Raw genomic sequence first — 27866 nt, 5'->3', positions numbered from 1 at the left:
CGCACAACTATACATGCCACCAAAGATGGAACGAACGAGCTTTTTTTAAACCATACATTTTCGTATCCAAAAACTCAACACTAGCAACGCCACTGACGGAAAAGCGCGGCGGAGTGAAATGTATCACGCTGCACGTCTTTTGACTTTTAAATTTTGTACTTATACGGTTATTTAAACATTAAACATAAATAATGTTCTCACTCATAAAAATGTGCTATCTATCCTAATAATATATTTTTAATATAAAATGGACGAGCTCGACGTTGGAAAAACTATGACAAATAATATTTTTCACGCCCACACCCATGAATTGATTTTTAAAAATAAAATAGCTATTTTTTTGAACGAAAATATCCATTCCCTGAACACGTACTAATTTCATGATTACTAGATTTTTATATTCGATTACGGTAGGAACGTAAGAAAAAAAATCCATAGACAAGGCAGGTGAATGCCCTAATAGTAGTAGAAGAAGAAGAATAAATGAAATGCTGAAACAGAAACAAATGGAAGTATGTGATATAGTTAATCGCGTTTAATTAGCAAATACTTCAGTTTTTTTGGCAAAATCGGTACGCATTTGATCATTTATACATATCGTATTTAAATAGCGCTTCATTTTTGCCTACAATCTTCCCCGTTATTGGTAAATTTGCACCCAAAAATATGACGTCCGCCTGTGGGAAAAATCTGTTTTTGACATAATTGTCACTAAATTTAACCGAGTGTTGTGCAAATGTCGAATAACTTCGCTTTGTTTATCATTCATGAGCTTATTCGATGTTTTATACATTTTCAGGTGATATCCTTTAGTTTAAAAATGTCGACTACGACAATGAATTAATCACCGAAGATTTAGATTCGGTGCCTGTGAAAGACTGGACCTTTATTGGGCAAGGGGGCGATAGAAAATAGCAATGATGAAAAGTGCAATACCTAAAAAAGAAGGAAAAATGAGGATCCGAGCTTTCCCGGTGAGTCCATTTTTGTATACTTGTCAATAAGGTTAGATCATTTCTTGCCACTGACCTTGGTTCACTTCCAATTTTCTTGCTCAAAACGTACTAAATATTTTCCAATACCTTTCTGAAATATGCATTCACATAATACTTAAAAGTACACCATATCAATATGTGCAATTTATTTATCCCTTTCCAATAATAATTGAGTTTTGGCTGGTACAAGAACAAAGCTGAAGTGTTAGTTCTTACAGCTTCCATGACTGAATACTACCAATTTTATTGGCTGCAGTAATGAATGAAACTCACAAAATGACAATAATTCGTATAAATTTAGTAAATGATGCTGAAAAATTTCACAAACGTCAACATTCAACAGACCAGTCAAAATCACTAGTAAACAAAACGATAAGTCGTCAAAACTGTTTATTTGATAAATGTGTAAAAATTATATTCCCACCGTAACTGCATTCATTTGAATATTGGAAAACACAAAGATATTTTGGTTTTTCTTCTTATCACAAAACCATTGGATTTTTGTATGCTTTCACAAAATTTTTGCACATACTCATTTACGAGAATTGTAATAAGTCATAATTGTTGCGGGTCATAATGTTCACAATCATTTGCAAACGCAATTTCAGAATTGAGGTGATTATGCATGATTTTTCCTGTATTTCTATTTCTTATTTAAAGCAAAATTTTTTTAATCTAAATTTGTTTTCTCTCAAAAATTTATTTGTCGTTCTGACATGGTACCTACTTGTGAAATGAAATAATTATTGTGAATGTTCTGAATTTAATTTTCTGTTTGATATTGACATTTGCTTTATTCATTTGGTTCTCTACAAAATTCCTATTGCTAAAAATAATATAATTTGTCTTTTATTGTGTACCATACTAAATATAAGAATATTTTGTGGTATAATCAATTGAATATTTAAAAATCCACTAGCATATTTATTTTACGATATTTTGTTACCTAAGTGGAAATTTTATGAGTGCAATTATTGAACCTCTCAATATGTTTCGAAAATTAGTCATGCGAAATGTTTGTTTTACGTGATATGGATTTTTCATGGGTAAATTTATGTATTATGAATGAATATTGGTAGTTTTCAAAGTTCAAAATAGTGGGAGCATTTGCAGAAATAGTGTATTTTTTCATTATAATGCATTGTAGAGATAGTTTTATCTTATTTGCTGATAAATAAGTATTTCTGTACTCTTATCTGGATGGATGCTGTTAATTTCTAATTAATGTGGTTTTGCTAGCAGCTTCAGTTTTTTACTTTATGTACGAATTGCTTTGGGCTTATTAGCTCCTTAACACATTGAAAGACACTTCGTCAGAAAATGCCGGAAAACAGAGGTTTGTGATTCGACACTTACTATCACATGTGTTTTGCCACACAGTTGATGAAAATCAGCAATAAAAAATGATTTTATTTAAGTGTGTCACCATCAAGTATAGAAATGTCACATTCAGACACAGAGACACAAATAGACAGGCTACATACTATTGCAATACAAAATTGGACTTCCCAGTCCGTTGTGTCGTATCACATCCCTGACTAAAAGACATTGTGTATGTAAGTTGTGTCATAATATTACATCTCCTCTAAAACGTTGTCAATAGACGTTTTGCCCATGAATGTGTTAAAAAGATTATATATAAAATTCTTCTATTCACATTTATTTATGAGAAAAGTAATACCTCATATTCCATTAAAATGTTATTTCTTTAAAAATTGTGTATATTTGATTTTAGAGTTTTTTTTTAATAGTTTTCTTATGTCGGGAGAGATAGGTGCAAATTTCTGAACCGCTTGAAAAACATCTACATAGCCATGTTCTCCCAAACTTTCTACGTTCCATCTTATATCTTTTAATTCCCAAATCTTTTCCGTGCCAAAGTGTGACTGACACCAGACAATTGTGTGGTGATTACACGAAAAAAGCATTAAGGTCCTACCACTGAGAGGTTCATTGCAGCTTCTCTTTCTATTACTTCTTCTTCTTCTTCAATGGCGCTACAGCCCATTTCGAGCCTTGGCCTCCTTTAACATGAGCCTCCACCGCCCTCTGTCCTCGGCCGTCGTCTTCCAACCTGCAACATGGAGTAGTCCTCTGGCATCTTTCCTGACATCGTCCTCCCATCTCAGCCTAGGTCTGACCGCCTTTCGTTTGCCTCCCGGGTGTCCTTTGGTACACGTGTGCTCTTTCTATTACATACGTTGTTAACCCTTGAGACGTTGTTGATTTGCACGGATCGAACCTTCTTCAAGCTTCCATTTTTTCAAAGACAATAACAAGCACTATTTCGTTCTCTTTCTGACATAAAAGAAATAATTAATTTTTAGATGAGAGGAAGAGAGATATATGCATTTTAATAATGTGCGGTCGTTCTGGGACAAATATGGTCTTACGAGAGTAAAATGCGCGCACGGCATTTGGGACTGTTTGGGTCTTAGAAGGTCCCAAGGGTTAGTGAGAAAGAGGGTGAATTTACAACCGACTTATCAACGAAACGCCTTTACTTATATTTTTGTTATTAATTTCCAGATGACTATGGATGAGAAGTATGTGGAAAGCATATGGTCCCTTCTCAAGAATGCGATCCAAGAGATTCAAAAGAAAAACAACTCGGGGCTGTCGTTTGAGGAGTTGTACCGCAATGCCTACACCATGGTGCTGCACAAGCACGGGGAGCGGCTCTACACAGGCCTCAAGGAGGTGGTCACGCACCATCTCGAATGCAAGGTACGGTTGCCATCTTATTTCGTTGTTGATTGTCAAATAAACTGTCAGAATATTGTCACCATAAAAAGACCTTTTGCAAGTCCGTTAAAAGTGACCCGCTGATATCAGTTGACTTTTTTTTTAAATATTCTATCGTCACACAAAATCTTTCCCTTCAGGACATATTTGATCTTGGGGATGCTGTGTGAAGCCCATTTACTGCCGATTTTCAATCCGTTTCAGTGTTTCATCAAATTTAGTTCAACCGTGAAGCTTAACATAAATACACCCTTTATGTGATTTTTAACAAAAACAGCGCTATACAAATCATCCAAATTTTAAAAATATTATTGTAGCAGTCATAATATTATGTTATTATATCAGACGTCATATTGCCGGGGTATGTATGAACAATATTAGTTATGCAGGCAACATGGTCTTACTAGCCCCATCGGTAAGAGCAATGAGGAAATTTCTGGCCATATGTAAAGCATGCGTTCATAGTCACAGCCTAAAGTACAATGCTAAAAAATCATCACTGTTGATATTTGAAGCAGACACTGGTTCGGCTTCCATTTCGCCCATATGTCTTGGCGGAGCCAATCTCAAAATCTGCAGTGAAATAAAATATTTGGGGCACGTCGTCACTGACGACCTAAATGATAAAAATTACATAGAACAGTAAGAAGAGTAGAGAGTGTGCGAGCAAACATGCTCGCCAGGAGACTCAACAAGTGCAGTCCTCCGGTGAAGAAGCTACGATTCCAAACATATTGCATGAAATTTTGCACTAGCGAACTATGGACAAGGTACACACAAGGCGTCATGAACACACTCCGAGTACAGTATAACCACGCTTACACTGCTCTTTTCGGCTCGGCTTTTGCTCTTTCCCTTGGTGATGCAGCGCCTCACAGATGTTCGCAGAGGGAAGGGTGCATGGGTTTGTTGCCTTGATGCGCTAATGCGCTACAGAGTAGCCGGGACGAGTCAGTGATCGGAAAACACTCTTGTCCGGGTGGTTGCCCAGTGGCAGATGTGCGCTTTTATATGGCAGACAGACTGTTCAGCTGAAATAAAAAAAACATTTATTATCCTTGATGGCTGATCAAAATTTAATCGAACAGTAATGCTGGCTGAGAATCTGCGGTTAACAGTAACATTCAAATGTTAAAACATTCAAAATGGTGCTGATCATCGATTTGGTTTGGTTTGAAAAAAATCCCTTTAGACAACTTTTTAAGCTTCATTATGTATTCATTATACAGCAGTTCATTTTAAACTTTAATATTCACTATACAGCAGTTCATTTTAATAATGTTTTTTCAATTAGATACCAGAGCAATGAGGAAAAAAACTGATAAAAGTAATGATTTTATTCATTAAAAAGGATACAAGATTATCATCATATCTTTGAATTATGTATCTTCAATTCGGTTCCATGATAACTCAACACAGTGACAATTCAACACACCTTTAAAAAGTGATATAAAGTCATTAGTAATGATGAAAAAAAAAAATTTAAACCTAACCTAACCTACATAACCCAGTCAATAAATTTTTTGTTTCATCTCTTTCCATGACTTTTTATAACTTTTTAAAGATGTGATGAATTAATATTTTGATGATTTATCCGGTCACCCTTCAATTCAATAATAATTACATATTTAAACTTAATATGTGTGTATTCAAAATTAATTCAATTGATACAAATACATATTTTTTATATCAGGTTCGAGAAGACGTCCTGCGCTCCCTCCACAACAACTTCCTGCAGACCCTGAATGCGGCGTGGACGGACCACCAGACAAGCATGGTCATGATCCGAGACATCCTCATGTACATGGACCGGGTCTACGTGCAGCAGAACGAAGTGGACAACGTGTATAACCTGGGACTCATTATTTTCAGAGATCAGGTAACACAAATATAACGTGTTTGTTTTGATTCCATGACAAAACAGAACACCAACTAAAAGTGAAAAAATATATACTAATCTAACTGCGTATTTTGAAAGTGTACAAGGCCAAAACGCACCCTTAGTGTATAGCGTGTAGTGAGTATATGGTTTCAGAAATGTAAATAATTAAATTATTCAGAAAGTATACACGATTTGTGCGTACTAATCATGTAAACATCCGCATTCTAACACTGCATAGTTTCAAAATGTGAATATTGAGGCTGTATTAATCACTTTCTCACTCTTAGGACGGGTTGTTTCGGAGAATTTGAAAAATTCATCAAATTTCAACATTCTTTTTCGGGTTCTGTGAAAGTCCTATTCAAGTTCTGGTATTATATCATTATAGGCTAGTTGCTTGACAAAACTGAAATAACAACAGAACTTGAAAAAATCATTCACAGAACTTGAAAATGAGCGTTGAAATTTGATGAATTGTTCAAATTCTCCGAAACAACCCGTCCTTAATGTATTTTTGATGTAAATGAAATTTGAAAAAACCCAATCCAAATAACCTATTTTGTATTACATTCGTAAGCGATTAGTTTGTTGTTGTTTCTTAACTTTAGCTAGATATTATGCAATCACTTTGACCGTAACAAATGAATTCTTGAGGCAATAGTTTATTTAGAAATTAACACCTAAAATCTGCACATGGTTAGTCCGCAATGGTACTGGTGTAGTAATATGTCTCTAGTTGTATGTTCTTACAAAATATACATGATTGCTGCGTAATAATGCAGTATACTTTCTAACACTGTGCTCTTTAGATTTGAATTTGTACTCTATTAGTACGCACCTCTGCATTTTAACGCTATATACTTTTAAAAAAAATCAACCTAACTAACCGGCTATTTTGTCACTGCTCTGTTTTGCCCCGTAATCGTTTGTAATACTTCCCTCCAAATGGAGTCCACATAGATGACAAATTCCCTGAGGCAAACGATTTCCCTTGGTGTCTGCTTCTCAAAAGATTGGCGGCAATTCCAGAAGAAAGACAATGGCTAGGCAAAGTTACTGAAAGCAACTTCAGAAGTAGCACAGAACAAGGAGGAGCCTTGCAGAAGCGAGGGGCCCCAACCCGAATAGGACAAAGGGAAGAAGATGATAATGACTTGACTTTTGTCGATTTTTATGTAGGTCGACAATCCCATAATGGAAAATGGTATTGAACAATGTGTTGATTGTTCTAATTTTGTCTCTCTTCAATTATTTGCCGTTTGTCGGATTGTGTCAATTAGGGGCATCTAAAATCTATAATTCTTGTGAGCAAAGTTTTTTTAATTATTGCTTTATCAATGTTCTTGACAACATCTGTAAAGCCATTTTTGTAAGTTCCGTCAGACACAATGAACACCCAGAATGGCACTGCCCATATATTTACAGAATAAATCTATGACGGTATATTTTTAGGGTGAGGCTGTCCAAATATAATGAATAAATTAATGTCAAACTTAATTTACATACGTTAACAATAGTTATCACTAAACATCATATTAAATGCACTAAAATTAGCCAAATCAAGCATGCTTTGCAATAAAACTGCCATATCTACTCAAAACATGAAAAAAATTCAAAATAATAATGTAAAGTTCATTAAAAACTTTAAATTTAAGTGTAAACAAAATATCTATGCATGTGCGAGGGTAGTCCAAGAAGAACCCGACCTAACAAAGAAAACACAAAAAATTTGGGAAAACTATCTTTATTTCTCAACATACCTTGTTATAGTTATCTTGTTTATAGTGAGAACCGTCGAGCTCCTCAAAATAGCCATCATCCACAGACTCCACCTCTTCATTGTTGCCAAATATTTTACTACCGAGCCATTTTTTCGAGTTTGGAAAGAGAAAATAATTTGAAGGGCTAAATCTGGCGAATAGGGTGCCTGAGTAAACAATTCGAACTTTAACTTATTGGTCATCGCAATAACAGATGTGTGAACATCGCCAAACAATAAACATGCTAGTAAACTGCCAAATTGCAGCATAAGGGATGTAGTATTACAAGTACCGGTGTACACATTCATACAAATTAACTAACCTTCCCTAGAGCTCTGGGAGATTACTAACGTTAAAAACATTCCTTTACATCACACGGTGTGCAGAACAGGTCAAATATTGTCAGGTTATTTGTAACCTGGGAATATTTGTCTTTATTTAAGAATGAATGGTAAATATAAAATGTGATGAGTTAGTGGCTTCATATAGTGAATATGTGTATCTGTTCCAGGTTGTACGCTACGGCTGCATCCGCGACCACCTGCGGCAGACATTGCTGGAGCAGGTGGCACGCGAGCGGCGCGGCGAGGTGGCGGACCGCCTGGCTGTGCGCGCCGCCTGCCAGATGCTGCTGGTGCTGGGTATCAACTCGCGCCAGGTCTACGAGGAGGACTTCGAGAAGCCCTTCCTCTGCCAATCAGCCGAGTTCTACAGGGTGAGCATTGTTACTTCACAACCTCATCTCTTTCCTCACCAATGCCATAGACCCACTGGTTCGATGATCCGAGCACTTGAGACACTTTGTGCTGTATTCACATAAAAAAACGTCCTTTGTAACCTCTCCCTCTTTCTCATAAAAGACAACAGGAAGAGAGGTTACAATGTAGTTCTCGCTAATAGGACTGTACACTATTATGAAATAAGAATACTTGCACACAAGTTTTTTTAGCATCATCATTTTTAACTTCACCTCAGATTGGAGTATGCAAATTAAGAGATTAAATTCTATCATTGGCATGCAATCATTTTAGGGATGCCTTTTCGGTGTTTTTCATCACACTTCAGTTTCCTTGTTAAATTGGAAAATTCCAGTATGCAGGAGATTACCTTTGAAAGGTGAATTTAATTTATTTTTAATGTATCTCCTTTACTTATGTCAAATCTTGTACATTTTACATAATATGTAGGTACATATGTCAAATATAGTAGACCGATCAGTGGCTGAGTTGGCATCGCGTCTGGGTCCCAGTTAAATTCCTCAGCTGGCTGAGTCCTCCATCATGACACAAGCCACATTTTCCGCTTGCTGTGGTGGTAGTAGGAGATTTTCAAATATTGTGAGGTAATCCTTAAACCGGCAATTTTGTCTTTTTTTTTAGTAAATAACAACTTGAATTATTCATGTAAAAGATTACATTCTAACATTTGAAATAGAACAATTTAAATGGATCTCTTGTAATTCAGATTATATAATTTTGAATCACGTACTTGATTCCCCCTCAGGGTAAATTGATCATTCAATTTGTAAAATTGCTGTGTAGTATATATAGATCTATGTACATAATTAACTGTGTAAATTGTGACTCCCTCTTGTTTATAAATTTGTCAGTAGCGAGTTGTGGATAGTAATATGCACCACAAAAATTCAGATTTTCAAGGACATGTTCTTTTAAGTAGATCTCTAAAACAAGCCTGTACCTGGGTCGATCATGATCGATTCAATCATTTAACGATCGATTGAGCCCTTTTCAAAAAAGATTCGATCTGCTGTCAGCTCAACATCCATGATTGGCATGGCAAGTGATGACCAGAGTATAATGCTGGTAGAGCCGGTTTAAACTGCTTGCTACCCGAGCGTCGATCATAGATATATACAAATTTTTTATATACTCAAGACTGGGCATCTCGATCCCGATCCTCAGATTGACAAAGAATTAGAGATTAAATATCTAAAATGGTTCCATGATAAATCTGAATATGAGTTATCCGGTCACCATAATTTATACATTGATGGTTTACATCAACACGGTACACGGTGCTTCAATCGATCTAAGATCGAATCCTTTTGACTCCAATTACTTGGTCGGTGGGTCTTGATCAACCCTGGTCGTGTAAAATGTTAGGTCGACCCATACTAGCCTGTAGAATGAATGGGAGACCTAAATAAAGGTATGTATTTCGACAGTGTGAAGGTCAACACGGCAAGAAACTGGAATGCAGGAATACAGGAATTGATGGGGCCGGGATTCTCCAAGAGTTGTAGTATTGATGATGAACCTCTTATAATTGTTTTTATTGGTGCTTTACAGATGGAGTCTCAGAAGTTCCTAGCGGAGAACAGCGCGGCAGTGTACATTGCGCGCGTGGAGGCGCGTATTGCGGAAGAGGGAGAGCGCGCGAGGCACTACCTAGACGACACGACTGAGCCAAGAGTTGTTGCCGTGCTGGAGCAAGAGCTGATCAAGCATCATATGAAGACTATTGTTGAGGTAAGAACGCATCTATAAAGAAGTGAACGGATGTTGAAATTTGAAATTCATAAATTGACCGAATTTGCTTAGTTAATTATTATTAATACATTTATTTTGCACAGAGTACCATCATAGGTGGTTCAAATCTGAAAAAGTGCAAATAATAAAGCAGAGTTTAAAGCTCAATTGGTAGGAAACTTACTTGAATTGAACTTGAATCCCTCATTGTTTACTTATTCAGACACGGACCCCTCTTCAACATAAGTTATACTGTATTTCAAGTTTTATAGCTATTTACACCTACATATTATAATTCCCCTGGCTTTCAAATCTTTCTCAGCAAGAGTGAATTACATAAATATTACAAATTACAAATATTAATTTGATCATTTGATTTAATCGCCGAGGGGTCTAAAGCGTCAGGTAGTATCCTCACTAGCTAAGTCCTACATCATTGCACAAGCTACCTTTTCTACTTGTAATGATGGTAGCAGGAGGAATCAAATTAATATTATCAGGTTATTTAAAGTCATTATTGGTAACATGGAAATGTTTGACCGATGTGATATCATTTGCTGACAATGTTTGTTGTGAATATGTGTTATTCAGATGGAGAACAGCGGTGTGGTGCACATGCTGCGCAACACGAAGACGGCGGAGCTGTGCTGCATGTACCGGCTGCTGGGCCGTGTGGCAGGCGGGCTGCGCGCCGTCAGCGAGGCCGTTAGCGCGCACTTGCGTGAGCGTGGCCGCGCTCTTGTGCAGGACCACCAGGAAGCCATCAACGCCATCACCTATGTACAGGTAACCCTAACCCCATTCAATAAGCAGCAGCCTAATTACAATAAACAGTTTGTTAAAGTGGCACTTGGAAGTGTTACTTTTTGTAAGTTTAGTATAGAAAGTGTTTCATATGTTGTTTTTTTTTCTTGTTTGCAGAATTTACTGGACTTGAAAGACAGATTTGACCACTTCCTCCACAATTCCTTTAACAATGACAAGATCTTCAAACACATGATAGCGTCAGACTTTGAATATTTCTTAAATCTCAACCAGAAGTCACCCGAATATTTGTCACTCTTCATCGATGACAAGTTAAAGAAGGGAGTCAAAGGGGTGAGTTCTTTCTTTTCCAACAAAATACTATCAATCTATTTATTCGAATTCTATCTATTTATTCGAATTCCATCTATTTATTGAATAAAAATAATAAATGCCCTTTGTGTTGTGTTTATTGTAGATGAGTGAACAAGAGATTGAAGCAGTGCTGGACAAGACCATGGTGCTGTTCCGTTTCCTGCAAGAGAAAGATGTATTTGAGAGATATTACAAACAGCATCTCGCCAAGAGGCTTCTCCTCAACAAGTCTGTCTCCGATGACAGCGAAAAGAACATGATCTCTAAGTTAAAGGTAACAAACACATTAATACATTCATTTATGTGGTACGCAAGGCAGCGACTAGTCGGCCGGAGAACTGGAGCTGGGTGCTATGAAAATAGCCTTTCCGTGGATGGAAGATTTGTCAATCTGAGACAGCTCCCTCATGGACCGGTGAAGAATGGTGAAGGTGCTGTAAGAATGTACTTTTGCTGTACTCGGTGTTATGCCGTTTCCTTGCCGACTCATGAGGGAGATGAAAACCTTGCTACAGTATGTAAAATACATTGGTAGTCATTTGTTTAGGTCTCTGAAGATTGTCACTGATGAAATCGCGCACATGCCTTCAATGATTGGAGATTTTCTTTGTTTTGGAATGATTTTAAGTTATTTATTTTGTTTTCTTTGCAGACTGAGTGTGGCTGTCAATTCACATCGAAGTTGGAAGGAATGTTTAAAGATATGACAGTTTCCAATACCATTATGGAAGAGTTTAAGGAATTGGTCGCCACATCGGGGGTGAGTGGTCAAGTAATAATATCGACACATACTATTATAATAATAATATATTGAAGTACTGGATATAAGTGTGAAGTGTGATGGAGTCATGTGAATGATGTTGTGTGTGTGTTTATTTGCAGACAAACCTTCACGGCGTAGATCTGTCGGTGCGCGTGCTGACCACAGGATTCTGGCCGACACAATCCGCCACCCCTAACTGCACCATACCCTCGGCACCCAGAAATGCCTTTGATGCCTTCCGCAGGTAAATTCATTACAACTCGTCTGATATCTTCATCCCGTCCAACCATCATTGTTTAGGTCTCACAACACACACCCCTTCAAGCTGCAGGCTTATTTATTATAGATAAGCCTTCCATCATTTCTTAATTGACTGAGCATAGCCAAATACCATTTTGCATTTTGGTAATATTTTAATAGTTCAGTAAAGATTCTTTTTAATCGAATTTTTTTTTCAATACTATGGTACCTACCTACCTGAATAAAGTTTGACAAAGGAATTGTTATTTTAAAAATTAAAAATGTTACATAGAATATATGATTTATAAGTAGGTAGATAATTAAGCACCCACTTCTCAATCTTATTATTTGAGAGGAAATCTTGGTTTGGATTTATTAAATAAGTGAAAATTAGAAATTTGGGTGCAAGATCTCCTGTTTACAGAACTACTATTGTAGTAACATTTTAATAAAATACCATAGCACATTTTGCAACCTCTGAAGTGATTTTTTCCTCATTCTTACAAAGTAACTTTTATTTGAGGTTTTAACAACTTTTTCTGAATTTTATAAAAAAATCCACTTTCTAGGTATGCAATTTTTGAACAACACATTTTAATAATGTATGTTAACAAATTTAAAAAAATTTTCCAACAGATTTTATCTCGGCAAGCACTCGGGCCGGCAGCTCTCCCTCCAGCCGCAGCTGGGCAACGCAGACCTGAATGCCGTGTTCCGGGGCCCCGTGGCCCCCGCAGCCCTCGTGGCCGTGGCGGGCCCAGCTCCCCCGGCTGCCCTGGCTCCCTTGGCCGCATTGCCCTCCAGCACCAGCGGTGTAGGTGCCAGTGTGGCGACCCCCGCTCCCCTGGCCGTGGTACCCGTCGGGGCGGCGGCTGTCTTGGGTCCCCCCGCACAGAGGAAGCACATCATCCAGGTGTCCACCTTCCAGATGTGCGTGCTTCTACTGTTCAACAACAGGGATAGGTTAACTTACGAGGTCAGTATCGGTGAATTTTATCAATTAATTTTTAAATGTGAATTTTATTAAAATGATAATTTTTCCGATCTATAAACAATAATGATACATATCAAATATTTTTTCATTGCATGTATGTATTGGGTCTGAAATTTGTCAAAATTCGATTTCTTTTGGTACTTGTGGAAATGTGCTTAGTTAATTATTAAAAAAATAGACTCACCAAACTTTGGCAAATGCCCGTTTTATGGTGGTAACATAATACAAATAAGAATAATACACAGTCAAACTAATAATAATACAATGTATGTAACAACAAAAATAATAATTATTCAACATCTCCTTTCCATTATTTGGGTGGCTCTCCAGTTATTGATGGCTGACGGATTTGGGTGTCTGGGTTTTACTCCGAGTAATCCACTTCTCCAAATCCAGTTCTCTTCGTATACCCGTATCCTTCACATTCTCTACTATTAGGATTGCCTCAAAGTCAGTGCTGATCGATATTAGGAATAGGGATAAATGGGTGTAAAGGGTCATTTTCTTTTCTCCGAGTTGCATAAATATATCAAAACACCTTTACATGATTTGTGTGATGATGGTTACAGGAGATTCAGAGTGAGACAGACATCCCAGAGAAGGAGCTGGTACGAGCGCTGCAGTCACTAGCCCTGGGCAAGCCAGCCCAGAGAGTCCTGCTGAAGCATCCCAAGACCAAGGAAATTGAACCTGCGCACGTCTTCTACGTCAATGACGCCTTCACCTCCAAACTGCACAGGTAACAAGCATCATCTGATATCATTTAGAAATGGGCAAACACAAACAGAGGAATCAATTCAGTCCAGTGAAGCCTATGAATGAATTCTCAGTAAAACATACTGAGCTTGTTTTCCTACCGGTTCTCCCTTTGGTAAATCCATCTATTAAAACTACACCTCTTCCATAGATCACCCAGGGTGGTTGCCACCTTTTGTGATTTAGCCTAGGTGCCCGGGTTCATAGGGTGAGATTTGTCCGGGTCCTTTCTCTCCTCCCTGTCCTTAAAAAGACATCCATACAGCCTTCCCAAATATGACATGATGGAAATTATTTCCCTCGTGGAGTTAATGTGAAAAAAATACACAGGGAATGAAATATCCCAAATTCATTAACTTGGACCAGATGGTCAGCACATCGCCCGTGAGCCATTCCCAACCAGCAAATAAATACACAGGGTTGAGATCCACCAATTTAATTAACTTGGACCAGATGGTCTGCACAACGCATATGAGCCATTCCCAACCAGCAAATAAATACACAGGATCTACCAATTTAATTAACTTGGCCCAGATACACAACAACGTCTGCACTACGCATAGTGAGCCATTCCCAACCAACAAATAAATGCACAGGGATGAAATATCCCAATTTAATTAACTTGGACCAGATGGTCTGCACAATACCTGTGAGCCATTCCCAACGAGCAAATAAATACACAGGATCTACCAATTTCATTAACTTGGCACAGATGGTCTGCACAATTCTAGTGAGCGGTTCTCAACCAGCAAATAAATAATTAAGCAGTCAGAAAGGCAAAATAAAATGTGTAAAAAATACATTGACGTGTTTATTAACTTGATAACAATAACATTTATATAGCACGTTTTGTGTTATTTCACTTCAAGTGCACTTATTTGCTAGTAGTTGGGAATGATGTGCCCTAGCCTCCCGGTACCTGGAGGAAGCTATTTTATTTGTATATATTATATATAACACTATAATTGGATATTATTATGAAACAGGGTAAAGATTCAGACAGTGGCGGCCAAGGGGGAATCTGAGCCCGAGCGTCGCGAGACGCGCAGCAAGGTGGACGAGGACCGCAAGCACGAGATAGAAGCAGCCATTGTGCGCATCATGAAGGCGCGCAAGAAGATGACTGTGAGTCCCATCTATCTTTATAAACATACATAATATGTACTATGTATATCATGTTTCATTAGGACTCCAGATAGCAATTGTTAACTTTCATTGGACACATAAATTATAATTGAAATTCAGTAAAAAATCAGCACCCAAAGAAAAGACGGCAGAAGAAATTTCCATTTTTTTTTTACAGACTTAACAAAATATGTATTGAGATTATCTTGATTTATTTTTAGGGTATCCGTGTTGCGCTACTTCCTTCTTTAGCCAACGTTTCAGTGTCCATCATCAGAGCAGATGTTATGGAAACTGTAAGGCCGGGTTCCCACTACGCTGGACCGGCAGATCTGCCGGGCCGGTAAAACTGCCGGAAGGGCTAGTGGCTGTACAATTTATATGCAGCTATTCACATTATCCCGGGTCCGGCATTTTTGCCGAGCCCGGCATTTTTACCGAGCGTTTTGTCACTGCAAAATTGCCGGTAGAACCACCGGACCGGAGTAATGTGAACGAGTTTGTGCCGGTATCCGGCTGTCCCCGCTCACCCCGCTCCTTTTTCGGGGCTCCCTCGCGTCATCGGCTCGCATTTTTTGAAGAAAGTAGACGTCTTCGCCCCGCTCGTTTAAATTTTTTATCAGTATTCAAATGTGTACCTCCATACGGACGTAGGAGATTAGGTGTTAAAGCAAAGCCTTCATCGCCAACTAGTATAAACGGTAATTCCTCGTGCAAGTTTTCATGAAGCGGTCTCTAGGCTTTGGTACATTTAAAGTACCATCATTGATCTTTTGCCAAAATGTACTATCCTTTAATATAGTAGAATCGCATTCCTCGCCATATGAGCCCACACTAATAAAAATAAATCGGTACTCTGAATTAACAACTGCCATTAATACAAAAGAATAATATTCCTTGTAATTAAAGAACATAGAACCACTCTCGGCTGGTTTCAAAATTCTAATATGTTTGCCATCTACTGCTCCAACACAGTGAGGAAAGTTGGCTTTTCTTTGGAATCCTGAAGCGATGTCCTCCCATTATCTCTCCGGCTCCGGTGTAATGTGAACACTCTTGTCCGGTGTCAGGTTTCCGGCAGATCTGCCGGTCCGGCATAGTGGGAACCCGGCCTACCGCTAACCGAAACGTTGGATAAAGAAGGATGAAGCGCAACAAACCATAATACCCTACAAATAAATCACAATAATACTTTTTGACCATGAAAATCTTAAACCAAAATATAGAAATAATTATTATAAATTTTTGAGACAATGTACATCCAAATAGAATATTATGTAACTAAAATATAACTTTATACGCCCTGGGTAATTTATGGAGGGTTTTTTTATGACAACAAGCACAGATGTTTGGAACAGCTTGAACAAAATTAGTCAATATGAAGTCACAATATTGTATGTGAATCAGTTTGTGGTTTTATTGCAGACTGTAATCAATATTTGGCAACTGTTGGTGTAACTATGGTTAACAGTTAGAATTGGATTCTGACTTATCCTTGGTCTTTTCGATCGATATTATGGACTTGAGGGACACTGCTCGGTCATCACTGCACGTACTGAAGGGACATGTTCACTGCACCGGTTTTCTTAACAGACTGGTCATGTATAAATAAATTTTTGTAATGTCACTGAATGCAGGTACTCCACACTGTCAGACAGTGTGAGGTAATTAGGTAGAGGAATGCAGGAACATGTGTTAATATAGGGAGATGCATATATGTAGTTGCGTCAACACAATCTGATTGTTGATAACCTAAAATTTTGGAAAATTTTCATTTCATTCAAGTAATTGAATGGTCTAAAAGTTTGTAATGACCACTGTGTTTTATTATGATGTGTATATATAATATAATAATTGACTAATGGTAATCACTATTTCCAGCACAACGTTTTAGTAGCGGAAGTAACAGAGCAGCTGAAGAGTCGTTTCCTGCCATCCCCCGTCATCATCAAGAAGCGTATCGAGGGCCTCATCGAGCGGGAGTACCTTGCACGCACTCCCGATGACCGCAAGCTCTACACATACGTCGCATAGGTACATCACACATTCTTATATTGGATTACAACCAACCAAGAAAGCTAGCTAATATTGGCTGCCACCGTCTGCAATCCGCGAATCGCAACTTTCGCCGTTTCAAATTGAAGTTATTTAAAATCTGACAATAAGTACGCAGATTGTCCAGTTAAAAAGATAAGTAGTTTGTTTTTAAATTCTTTTTTTTTAATACTTCTAAATATTGTTTGTTATTATTCCCTTTAATGTTAAAATGCTTGAAAGTGAGAAGAGCAAGTCAGTGTCACCTAAACAACTCTCATGTTTGTGTATTTGAAATCATCAGAATTTTAATAAAAACTGTTTTTTTTTAACTCGTCTTCTCAAATTATGTGAAGTTTTTATTTTTTACACCTGTTAAGTGAAAGGTTATTCAAAAGTATGGAAGCTTTTTCCACATTTAAAAAATAATATTTAACGGAATTCCGCTATACAAGTGATTCCCGTTGATAGTTTATTTAATTTAAATGTAGATGAATTTGTGTGCTTCCTGTAAACCCGTTAGGAAAGGTTGCAGAAAGTCCGGAGCTCGGTGTGTGAATGTTAATGGCAATTTATAATTTGGTTTTAGCGAAACAAGTTTAATAATAGTTATTATAAAAGAATAAGAGCGTTGTCTGCCGAGGTGCGATAGGAATAGGGTTGTTTGGACTGTATAGCTCAATAGCTCTGCTACAGATCTTTTGTTTGCCGAGGTGCGATAGAAATAGGGTTGTTTGGACTGTATAGCTCAATAGCTCTGCTACAGATCTTTTGTTTGAGGTCGCAAATCCAATATTGCCTATTACATTAATGGAGCATTATAAATATAGGATTATCATATTTCCAGATTTTACATTGTGCGGGAATTATGTTATTTATTGATTTGCTTCTACGTATTTTAAAAATCTTATAATAAATATTTTTTTAAACATTAGTGTTTATTTTACTCTTCAATACACGCTCCCTTCTTGTCGTTCCATTTTTCTTCAATCGTTTTCTTTGCAGAGACCTTAAACCTAACCAACAAAACACACTTTTCATTTAATTCCACTTTAAAAGATATCTTCTCTAATAAATAGCAATCAAATATTCTTGTACTACCACTTAATATAAAAAAATATAAATTTATGCATCGAGAAATTATTTATGAACATTGCAGTCAGATAAACTTCATTATTTTTAAATTTTGGATTACTTTACCAGTCCACTGGCCAGAGCCATTGAAGTAAAATCCAAAAAAATATAATTAAAATCATTTGCTTATTATTTGAATGATAAAATAAATCCATCATCGAGTATACTGAATTATTTAATTCAATAAATACAAAAAATTATCAAAGATCTGTCATTATTGTCATCGGTGATCATTTCAAATCTCCCTGAGGAAGTAACATTTGTTGAAATCACTAATTGTTCACGATTCTAGAAGTATTACACACATATTTACGAGTAATCATAGACATTTAAATTGATAGTCTAGCCCATCGGGGAAAGTCACACGCAAAGTTCCCTTTCTGTAAATTGTCAATAAATGAATCTGACACAGTATGCAGATAACTCGCATTGTAATATCACCATTTAGTCCGCGACAATAAAATCTCCCTATGAATTACTAGTCCTCTTACAATGGTGCGCTAATCACTGGCTTTGTAAAAAACTTAACTACAAATCCCAAATGAGGTGAACAAAAGTTCGAGTTTGTTTCAAAATTGAATATTTTGTTGCACTGCTTAGTTTGACACTTTTACAAAGGTGTTATAATTTACCCACCTCACTCACTTTTAGCATCGTTACGCAGCCTGATTTGAAGGCCGTTTGGTTTTTTTAACCATTTTTACGAAAATTCAGATCCTGCGCAGATAAGTCCCATAATGGACTGCGCTGCAAACTGTTGCCTTGCTCTAGTGAACTTTACTTTTCTGCGCAGGGTCTGATGTTGTTAATTCAAAGCTTTCTCGAACCCGCCTGGTGCCAAAAATATGGTCACATGGTCGAAATGATACCCAGATTTCATATTAGGGCAAGTCTATCAATTTGGATGTCTATGTAATGCATTTTTGTAAAAATGGTTTGTCCACACTTTCTACAAAACACATAAATGTGAGGTGAGTATTATGGATAAGTACTATATTCTGAGGCATAATAATTCTCTTTTAACACGCGCACGTGAGAACTGTTAACGTATGCAGTTAATGGGTACTGCAACGTACTTTAAAAAAGATTGAAAATTTCATGCAATATATGTCTGTTCTCCTCTTATTAAAAATCAATCCAATCTACTTAGAATAAATTTCATACACGGATAGTAGTAAATAAAATGATACATCAAACGTAATGGACAATCTTATTCATCTGTCAGCTTTATCACAGATTTAGTGCGTCGTGTTCTAGTTTTAATCTCGAATCCCCTTCTTTATTTAATCAGTTTTAATATCAATAACTACAGATAAAATCTCAGTGGATGATTGATTGTGTATTTAAGTTGTAGTTTAACGAGTCAAAAATTGTCACTGGTAAAGGTTGAAATTATTTTCCAAGTATGAGTTTTGTGCAATCTATAATGACAACTCTAAAGCGTGTATTGTTGCTTGCGGCAGTTGTAGCTGGAAATCTTTAATCGCCTATGGGTTAGATTACGAAAATATTATAGCTTCAGTGTTAGTGACGCCTCAACAAGCCAACGAAGTGCACTACAAGCGTTGTATTGGCGTTGTGTTGGCATTGGGGGTAGCGACAGTAGCGGCTTGTCACTTTCATAATAGTCCATAACAAGTCATTCAAAAAAATCAATTGGACGTTCCCGAAGAACAATGTCAGATGTGCAAATTTGTAGTTTTACAGAAGAGCTGTTTCGTTTCTGCATTTTTACTGTTTTTGAGATCAAGAAATACAGTGTTTTTTGATCTTTTGCATTAACCCTTATTTATTTAATTTGAGTAATATATTATCAAAAACAGTAAAATGCAGAAACGAAACTTTAAACAGCTCTACTGCAAAAATACAAATTTGCACATCCGACATTGTTCTTTGGGTCCGTCGAATTAGTAAAATTAGTCACAAAAGGTGTCAAACCAAATCTGAATTGAAAACAAAAATATATTTATTTATTTATTTATTTCATTTTATTAACGCCTAGAAGGCTTTTACATATTTATACATGTTATGGGTTTTGTTGTTCAGTAGCATTATAAATTATTTTAATTACATAGCATAATAAATTGAGTATGAACTTACATAACAATGTGTAGGGTTATTGTTATGGTGTTATTATTTTATAAACATAAGCAAGCAAAGTTTATTGTACAAAGTACGTCGGTTGAATATTTTACAGAACATAGGTTAAACTAATACATAAACTTGAGAAAAATATAACAGATATAGGTAGGTAGTTAAGTAGATACAATTCAAGTATATAGTTACGGTGTTATTGGAATTTGGACAATGAGTTCGATAAGTTTATATAAATATAGTGTAGTTACAAGAGTACAATAATGTAAGTAGGTAATACACACAAGACAAGTAAGTTTGTTATTATTATTATAAAGATAAACACTACAGTTTGTTGTAAACCATCTTTGTAATCATCAATCTTTATTTTGCCCGATTGGGAATTTTACAAAACAAAGCTTAGTTAATGAAACAATAAAATATGCGTTTGAAAAAAAATTATGAATCTGTTACAAACATTCTAGTATACTGTATTTTAGTTTGTATACTGATTGGTGATGATAAACATCAATTGAGCTATACTTATTACCGAGTATGTGAAGTCTTTGAATAGGTGAGTTTTGAAAATAATTGTTAGCAGATATGGGAACATTATATAGAGCGGTCTGTCGAGTGTCGCGCGTAGGTACACGGAGCGATATAAGACTCGTCAAATCAATGGCGTCCAGTCTGCCATTCGAAATTTTGAAAAGAGATACTAAGTCGCACACTGTGCGTCTCAATGATAAATCGGTTAAATTTAGTAAGTTCATGAGGAAAGTGTAATTAAGATATTCGTTTGGAATTCCTAATTTATAATTGATAAATCGCAGAAATTTATGTTGCACTCTTTCAATTTTTAATTGGTGAATCTTATAAAATGGAGACCAGATTGTTGAGTTATACTCTAGATTACTTCTAACTAAACCAGTGAATAGCAGTTTGAAGGAATTTATTAATTTAAAATCTTTCGTTGTCCTTAATATAAAACCCAAACATTTCATGGCCTTGTTGGTTATTTCGTTTATATGAGGAACAAATGTTAGTTGCCTGTCAAAAATAATACCAAGATCCTTAATATTCTCAACTCTTTTTAGGAAAATGTTGTTGATGCTATATTGATGCGTAATGGGATTTTTGATTCGGGAAAAAGTTATCGTTTGACATTTATCAATATTGAGAAATAGTTCATTGTGGGTGCACCACTCTTGTAGCCTCACAAGATTAAATTGTAGTACGTAACAGTCATGAATATTTGTAATGGTTTTATAAATTTTGAGATCATCTGCAAATAAGAGAATCATGACTCCATCAAAAACCGTAGTTATATCATTGATAAACAATAAAAATAGTACTGGTCCTAAATGAGACCCCTGTGGGACGCCGGTAAAGACTTCGAACTGGTGTGAATAGTGTGAGTTGAGTTTAACACATATTTTTCTTTTATGCAGATAACTCTCAAACCATCTCAAAATATTCCCTGTTATTCCAAGGGCACTAAGTTTATGTATGAGAATTTTATGTGAGACTTTGTCGAATGCCTTACTAAAGTCAGTATACACTACGTCTGTTTGAAGACGCTTTTGCATTGTATTAAATAGGTATTCCTGATAGATCATCAAGTTTGTAAAAGTAGATCTTTTTGCCATGAAACCATGTTGACGATGTGAAATAACTTTGTTAATCTCAGGCGAGAGTTTAGAAAGCAGAGCAGATTCAAATAGTTTAGGGATTGACGATTGGATACATATAGGTCTATAGTTAGAGATATCTGATCTATTTCCTTTCTTAAAGATTGGAAATAGAAAACTGGTTTTCCATTTTTGTGGAAAGGTACCAATTTTTAGAGACAAGTTAAAAAGTTTAGTTAGAGGTAATGTTAAAACTGATAAGCATTTTGATAAGAAAATTGGAGGAATGTTATCGGGACCGGCCGATTTATTAATATCAAGGGATTTTAATTTAGTTCTAATATCGCTTTCTTTGAATATACATTGGCTAAAATCGATCTTGTTGTCATTGTTAGCTGTAGTTGTATCGAATAATGGAGAGTTGTTTGCAGTATCATAGACTTTGCTGAAAAATTCAGCAAACAGATTGACGACTTCTTGGGGGGTATCGGCCATTTTATTATCTAAATACATGTTTGACGGAATACTAGAGTCATTATTATTGAGCATGTTCGCAAATTTATAAATATTCTGAGGATTAGCTGCTGCCAATTCTTCGCAGTTTTCGATACACCTTTTGTAACATAACTTGGACATATTTTTAGTTGTCTTTCTTAGTTCACAAAATTTTACATAATCTTTAGGATCACGTGACGATTTATAAACTTTATGAGCAATTTTTTTGTCTCTAATTATTTTAATAAGGTCGTTGCTAAACCATTTTGGGTAGTTGTGCACAGTGATTTTAGTGACGGGTACAAACAATTCAATTGCATTATTTAAAATTAAGTAAAATTTGTCTACCATTACATTTAGGTTTTCTTCAAAGTCAAGAAAGTTCCAGTCAGTAGACAATAGAAGATTTGTGATTTGCTTAAAATCAGCTTTGAAAAAGTTTAATTTTGTTGATGGAGATGGATTTTTTTCTATTTTTGAACTGTAGCATTCGATCGTTAAAGGAGGGTGATACTTGTCGATTGGGAGAATATCTTCAGCAGATGCGGATACTTTTACAGAAGAAGAATTGGAAAACACTAGATCGAGAAGACGAGCGTTAACATTGTAGACATAGTTTAACTGCCGGAGACTTAAAAAATTTGACATCTCGATTATATCATGGGAACCATGATTGATGTTGTCCGTGCATGAAGTTTTATTGTTTTCTGTGTCCCACGTTACATTAGGTAGATTGTAGTCTCCTGTTAATATTAAAGTGGCATCTGGAAATTTTCTTCGTATTGTTTCAGCTTCGAGGTAGTGGTCTTTGTATAATTGAGCATCAGAAGAAGGGGGTATATATAAGCAGCCAACAATAATTTTTTCCTTATTGGTAGACACCATGATGAATAGTTGTTCCAGATGAGTGTAGATGCATTTGAGTTTTCTTGAGTTGAATTTCTTATTTACGGATATTAACACACCACCTCCTCTAGTTTTATTGCTATTGCTTCTATCTTGTCTGTACACTGTGTGTTCAAAGAAACCCAATTCCGTAGTATCAATGTTTTTGTTCAGCCATGTCTCAGTGAAAGCGTAAGAATCGTAATCCAGAGTAGGTAAGGTTGATTTCAGGTCCTGTAATTTTGTTCTTAGTCCACGTACGTTTTGATAAAATATTTTTATTTTAGAATTTAGTTTTTTGGGTTCGATTTGACTATCGACGGATTATTATTTATGTATTTTATCGTGATATCCGTTTCACCAGAAGATTTTCTATTTTCCAATTCTTTTCTTAGGTCACTCAATTGTTTCCGCTGCATAAATGACTGATCTTGGTAAATACGTATATTATTTTTTAATGCGTGTTTCTTGCTTAATAGTATTTTCGGCCATTTAGCTTCCGGAAACTCGATTTTAATTCCTCTTGGTTTATCGGCACGCCTTTGACCCAATCTATAGATTTTCAAGTCAAGATTTAATGTTGACATATCTAAATCTGAAATTATTTTTTTCACTGACACTATGTCGCTATTTATTGATTCTGTCTGAGATAACGATGTATTCTCCGGAATATTATGAATAATCAAATTTTTATCTCTGTAACTTTGTTCTTTGATTTCGGCGAGGATATCACAGACACTCTGAGTTTGTGAAACTGAGGGGGTGCACACATTAGGGGTTGCAGTTTTAAGAGCTGTTAATTCACCCTCAAGATTCGCCATTTTAACAGCCATTTGGCCAATTGTTCCTAATATGTCATTGGTTCTGGGAATAATTTTAGCGATATGTTCTTTCGTGAATTTATTATTGGGATCCATAATCATGTTGGTCAGTAAGTTCACTGCGTCCTTTGCGAGACAAATATATGCCTGAGCATCCATATTAAGAATGGTTTTTGGAAAGAAAAAGTTGTAATTATTTACTTGCAGATGTGGCTAATGGGACAGCCTAGATATCTCAGCGCACTCGGAACCAATATGTTAGTAGGTACTATACTGGCCAATACACTACTCACTGCGGCTTCGGTATAGGTAGATACCCACAAAGTTAACAATAAAAATACTAAATTGTTTGACACTTGGCGTATTCAAATATTAGTTTTGGATTATTATGAGTTGGTTAAGTGTGAATTAAATAATGCACAATGCAAGCTCTTACACTTCGCCACTTCGAGGTACCAAAATTTTACAGTGAATTTCGGTAAAACTCTTTAAATTTAAATATCTTTGTAATGACAATTTTTTGCGTCTGAACAGCAATAATAAAACTATGAAGAATGTACATATTGAGGTATTGTTACTCGAATGGCAGTTTGTTTTTTGCATTTTTCTCTCAATTGTTGCGCAGATATTCTTTATGCAACTAACACATTTCTGAATCGTGGAAATGTCTCAATCATTGGACAATTACAGTGGATTTAGGCCCTTCTTCCGTAGGGATATGCAAGTATTCGATACTCATGTTGTGTACGCATAATAACTTTCCGCGCACAGTCCGTGTACGTTGCTACTGAAATCACGAGAATATCAAAACTAGAATGCTTTCATAACATCATTCATAACCAAACAGTTGCTGTTATTTTATATCATGTCATTCTTTGTTGATTGTTTTGATCCTAGCATTGATATAAAGCACATGCGTTGTTATAAATTTACTGACACATGTTTACTGCTGTCTCAATGATATGAGTGGGGCCATCCGCGCTCAGCCGGGGACACTGGCATCGCCGACGAGTTTGCAAAAAGTCGCCAAGATACTATTGTTCGAATACTTGCGTATCCCTATGGAAAAAGGTCCTTATGCCTTCAAGACTAACGACGGGTTGTTTAGGAGAATTTTAACAATTATTCAAATTTCAAAGATTTTTTCAAGTTCTGTTATTATTTCAGTTCTGTCAAGCAACTAGCCTACAATGATATAATAACAGAACTTGAATAGGACTTCTTTCACAGAATCCGAAAATGAATGTTGAAATTTGATGAATTGTTCAAATTCTCTGAAACAACCCGTCCTAACTATATTTTACAGAACGTTGAAAGCGGAAATAAAATGGGGCGACTTTGGTCACTTAATGATTTATGAGAATCAATTTGAAATTGCCGATGTTTAAGTGTTTTCATACTGTCAAGAGTCTTCAAGTAAATAATGGTGAACTTGGTTGGATTGCAGAGTGGATCGCCCCGTGCCTGTAACATTTCTGGCAGACCTCTCCAGCATCTTCATCTGAATCTCATTGAATTGTGCATTTTCATGCCCGACAGACAGACAAGCAAACAGACAAACAAGCAAACAAACCTACTACACTATTCATTTAAATATATTTAAGTTCTTTAGAATGCGCTCCTTAGTTGTAAATTCTTTGCATTCAAATTGTGTATATTTTCTATTTTTATCAATATCACCATACTGGTCTGAATATACTTGATAAGACATATTTTAATTATACTTGAACTTATCCCTTTTTTACAGTCAATTGGACATAGTTCAGCAGAAAACACCCAAACAATACTAGAATATTTTTTACACAACAATGACAACAATTTTTAAATTTGTAATTTGTGGCTTGGGTGTTTCCCGCTTAACTCAACATCGATTCTGGAGAAAACAACCCATTTCATGTTGGTCAAAGTTGAATATATTATGCATAGCTTGTTCCGCTAAAGTTGCGTTTGTGCGTGACAGCCCAAATTCACAATCCGAGGTTGTTCTCTTGAAAATTCAATTAAATGCCTAATAAAAAGATTCCTTTGACTGTGTGCTTTGGTCTTGATTATTCCCGGTATTTGAATATACAAACGCTAGATTGGATTAACAGTTTTGTCAAATTTGATATTGCTCTTATAAGCATTGTAAATTATTTGTTCAGACCAATATGGTAAGTTGGGTAATGCTACAAATAGACTGATGAATTTGATAATTTAGAGTTTCGGTGCGTCGGTGAAAACTAGGATTCCTGTAATAATAAATAATTAATCTATTCATTTACTGAAATATTAACAATCATATACATTTTTTTCTTTCAATCATTTTTTTATCCAACAAAAATAATATTTCCTCGCGTTAATTTATTGCATTATTAAAAAGCTAGGCAAATTATTAAAATAGAATGCGATAAAATAAAAGCGTGTCTTATGATTGTGACTAGCGTGGGGGAACCACACCACTTTTTAAATGATAAAAAATATCGAGTCATGTTTTTTTTAAATAGTACTTGCTGATTTGAAAATGGTTGTTCAATGAATCCTAAATCTTTTTGTTGTCATTTTGATCCGAATGTTAACAGAATAATGCATTTATCTATGTAAATTATAATTTTTTAATGGGGATTTGCAGATTTTATACAATTATTATGTAACTCTGTATCAAAATGAGTGTTATTATTGGATTGGTGTCACTTTATAAAAAAACAATATTTGATGTGAGAAATCTTGTCTACAATTTGACACAGTATTTTGATGTGAGAAATCTTGTCTACAATTTGAGACAGTATTTTGATGTGAGAAATCTTGTCTACAATTTGACAGTATTTTGATGTGAGAAATCTTGTCTAAAATTTGACAGTATTTTGATGTGAGAAATCTTGTCTACAATTTGAGGCAGTATTTTGATGTGAGAAATCTTGTCTAAAATTTGACAGTATTTTGATGTGAAAAATCTTGTCTAAAATTTGACAGTATTTTGATGTGAGAAATCTTGTCTAAAATTTGACAGTATTTTGATGTGAGAAATCTTGTCTACGATTTGAGACAGTATTTAGAATGTTTTGAATTTATATTAAAAATTTACATGTTCATAATAATATAATGTTGGGTTGCTTGATATTTTATAACTTCTAAATAAATTTGTTACATTACCCAAATATTTTAGTTGTTTTATAAAAATCTCCGTAAGTGTTTCCAGTTTGGGAAGAGAGCTTCTTATAAATAACATGTGACAAATTAAGAGGTAAAACTATATGTTTAAGACACCTGTAAAACTAAACACAGCAGTTTGTTTTGCCGATGTGGTAGGAATAATGAGCGGAAGTTGAATAGAAGATTCTCCATTTGTAAATAATATTGTTGATCCACCACTGCGTATGTATCCCCATGTTTCTGTATTATGTATGCGCATATAAGATTTATCAACAAAAGTAATATGATTTAGTATGTTTTTGTTATGTTAATGAAGCCTTTAATAAAACAACTATATTGTAAACAATTTGGTGAACATCGCAATGCAAAATTATACCTATAATATTACTCTTTCTGCATGAACTAAATCTATAAACGGACTCTGAATAAAGTGTATTGCGCATGGATGTTTTTAGTTTTGGAGAATGACTTATGAATGAGATGTACACTTGTATTACACTTTTGTCTTTATAATAAAACATAGTATAACAAGTTTTTCATGCGTCTTGTCATTGATTCCCTCCATCTGACCACTCTAGCAAGCTGGGAGGCGGTTCCTGGGCTCAGGGAAGCTATGCAACTGCTCTCACAGCTGTCCGAAAAAACGCATGTTTTATTATACGAGGCGTATTCAGAAAGTAAGTGTACTGAATTTTTGTAGGTTACAAATCTTTTTATTGAAACAAAAAAATTACATGGTTACCGTAGTACATATGTAAGCTATTTTTCGACATAGTCGCCATTCCTCTCAATG

At 35.7% G+C, this 27866-nt stretch overlaps 1 protein-coding gene across 3 annotated transcripts; it reads left to right on the top strand.

Annotated features, from left to right (window-relative positions):
* The first annotated feature begins 452 nt into the window (after nt 1–452).
* Nucleotides 453–27585, top strand: Cul3 (cullin 3). 3 transcript variants are annotated; one of them, XR_016305772.1, is made up of 16 exons: nt 453–572; nt 800–974; nt 3525–3722; nt 5434–5619; nt 7894–8097; nt 9692–9871; nt 10463–10657; nt 10793–10969; nt 11094–11264; nt 11643–11762; nt 11873–11997; nt 12630–12969; nt 13557–13726; nt 14730–14868; nt 16750–17545; nt 17616–17874. XR_016305772.1 is itself a non-coding variant. In XM_089651261.1 (16 exons), exons 2-15 carry the CDS (start codon nt 918–920, stop codon nt 16900–16902), a joined length of 2403 nt encoding a protein of 800 aa, XP_089507387.1. In that variant the 5' UTR covers nt 453–572; nt 800–917; the 3' UTR covers nt 25389–27585. The 3 variants fall into 3 exon arrangements, 2 of the variants coding, with proteins under 2 accessions (XP_089507387.1, XP_089507386.1); XM_089651261.1 differs by lacking the exon at nt 17616–17874 and adding an exon at nt 25389–27585 and having other exon boundaries at nt 11643–11750; nt 16750–16902; XM_089651260.1 differs by lacking the exon at nt 17616–17874 and adding an exon at nt 25389–27585 and having other exon boundaries at nt 16750–16902.
* Nucleotides 27586–27866: the final 281 nt, after the last annotated feature.

The sequence above is a fragment of the Hesperophylax consimilis genome, chromosome 4 (genome assembly GCF_061612785.1).
Source record: "Hesperophylax consimilis isolate HC1 chromosome 4, BYU_Hcon_1.0, whole genome shotgun sequence".
Classification (NCBI taxonomy): Eukaryota; Metazoa; Arthropoda; class Insecta; order Trichoptera; family Limnephilidae; genus Hesperophylax; species Hesperophylax consimilis.
The sequence above is the reverse complement of the archived record's forward strand: the minus strand, read 5'-3'. Positions and strand labels throughout refer to the sequence as shown.

What these genes read in the sequence shown, in the direction of transcription:
- Cul3 (XM_089651260.1), top strand. Translation starts at nt 918, where the DNA reads ATGATGAAAAGTGCAATACCTAAAAAAGAAGGAAAAATGAGGATCCGA. An exon ending in AATCAGCCGAGTTCTACAGG is followed by an intron (nt 8,098 to 9,691) that starts GTGAGCATTGTT and finishes GGTGCTTTACAG; the next exon opens with ATGGAGTCTCAGAAGTTCCT. An exon ending in TAAAGAAGGGAGTCAAAGGG is followed by an intron (nt 10,970 to 11,093) that starts GTGAGTTCTTTC and finishes TGTTTATTGTAG; the next exon opens with ATGAGTGAACAAGAGATTGA.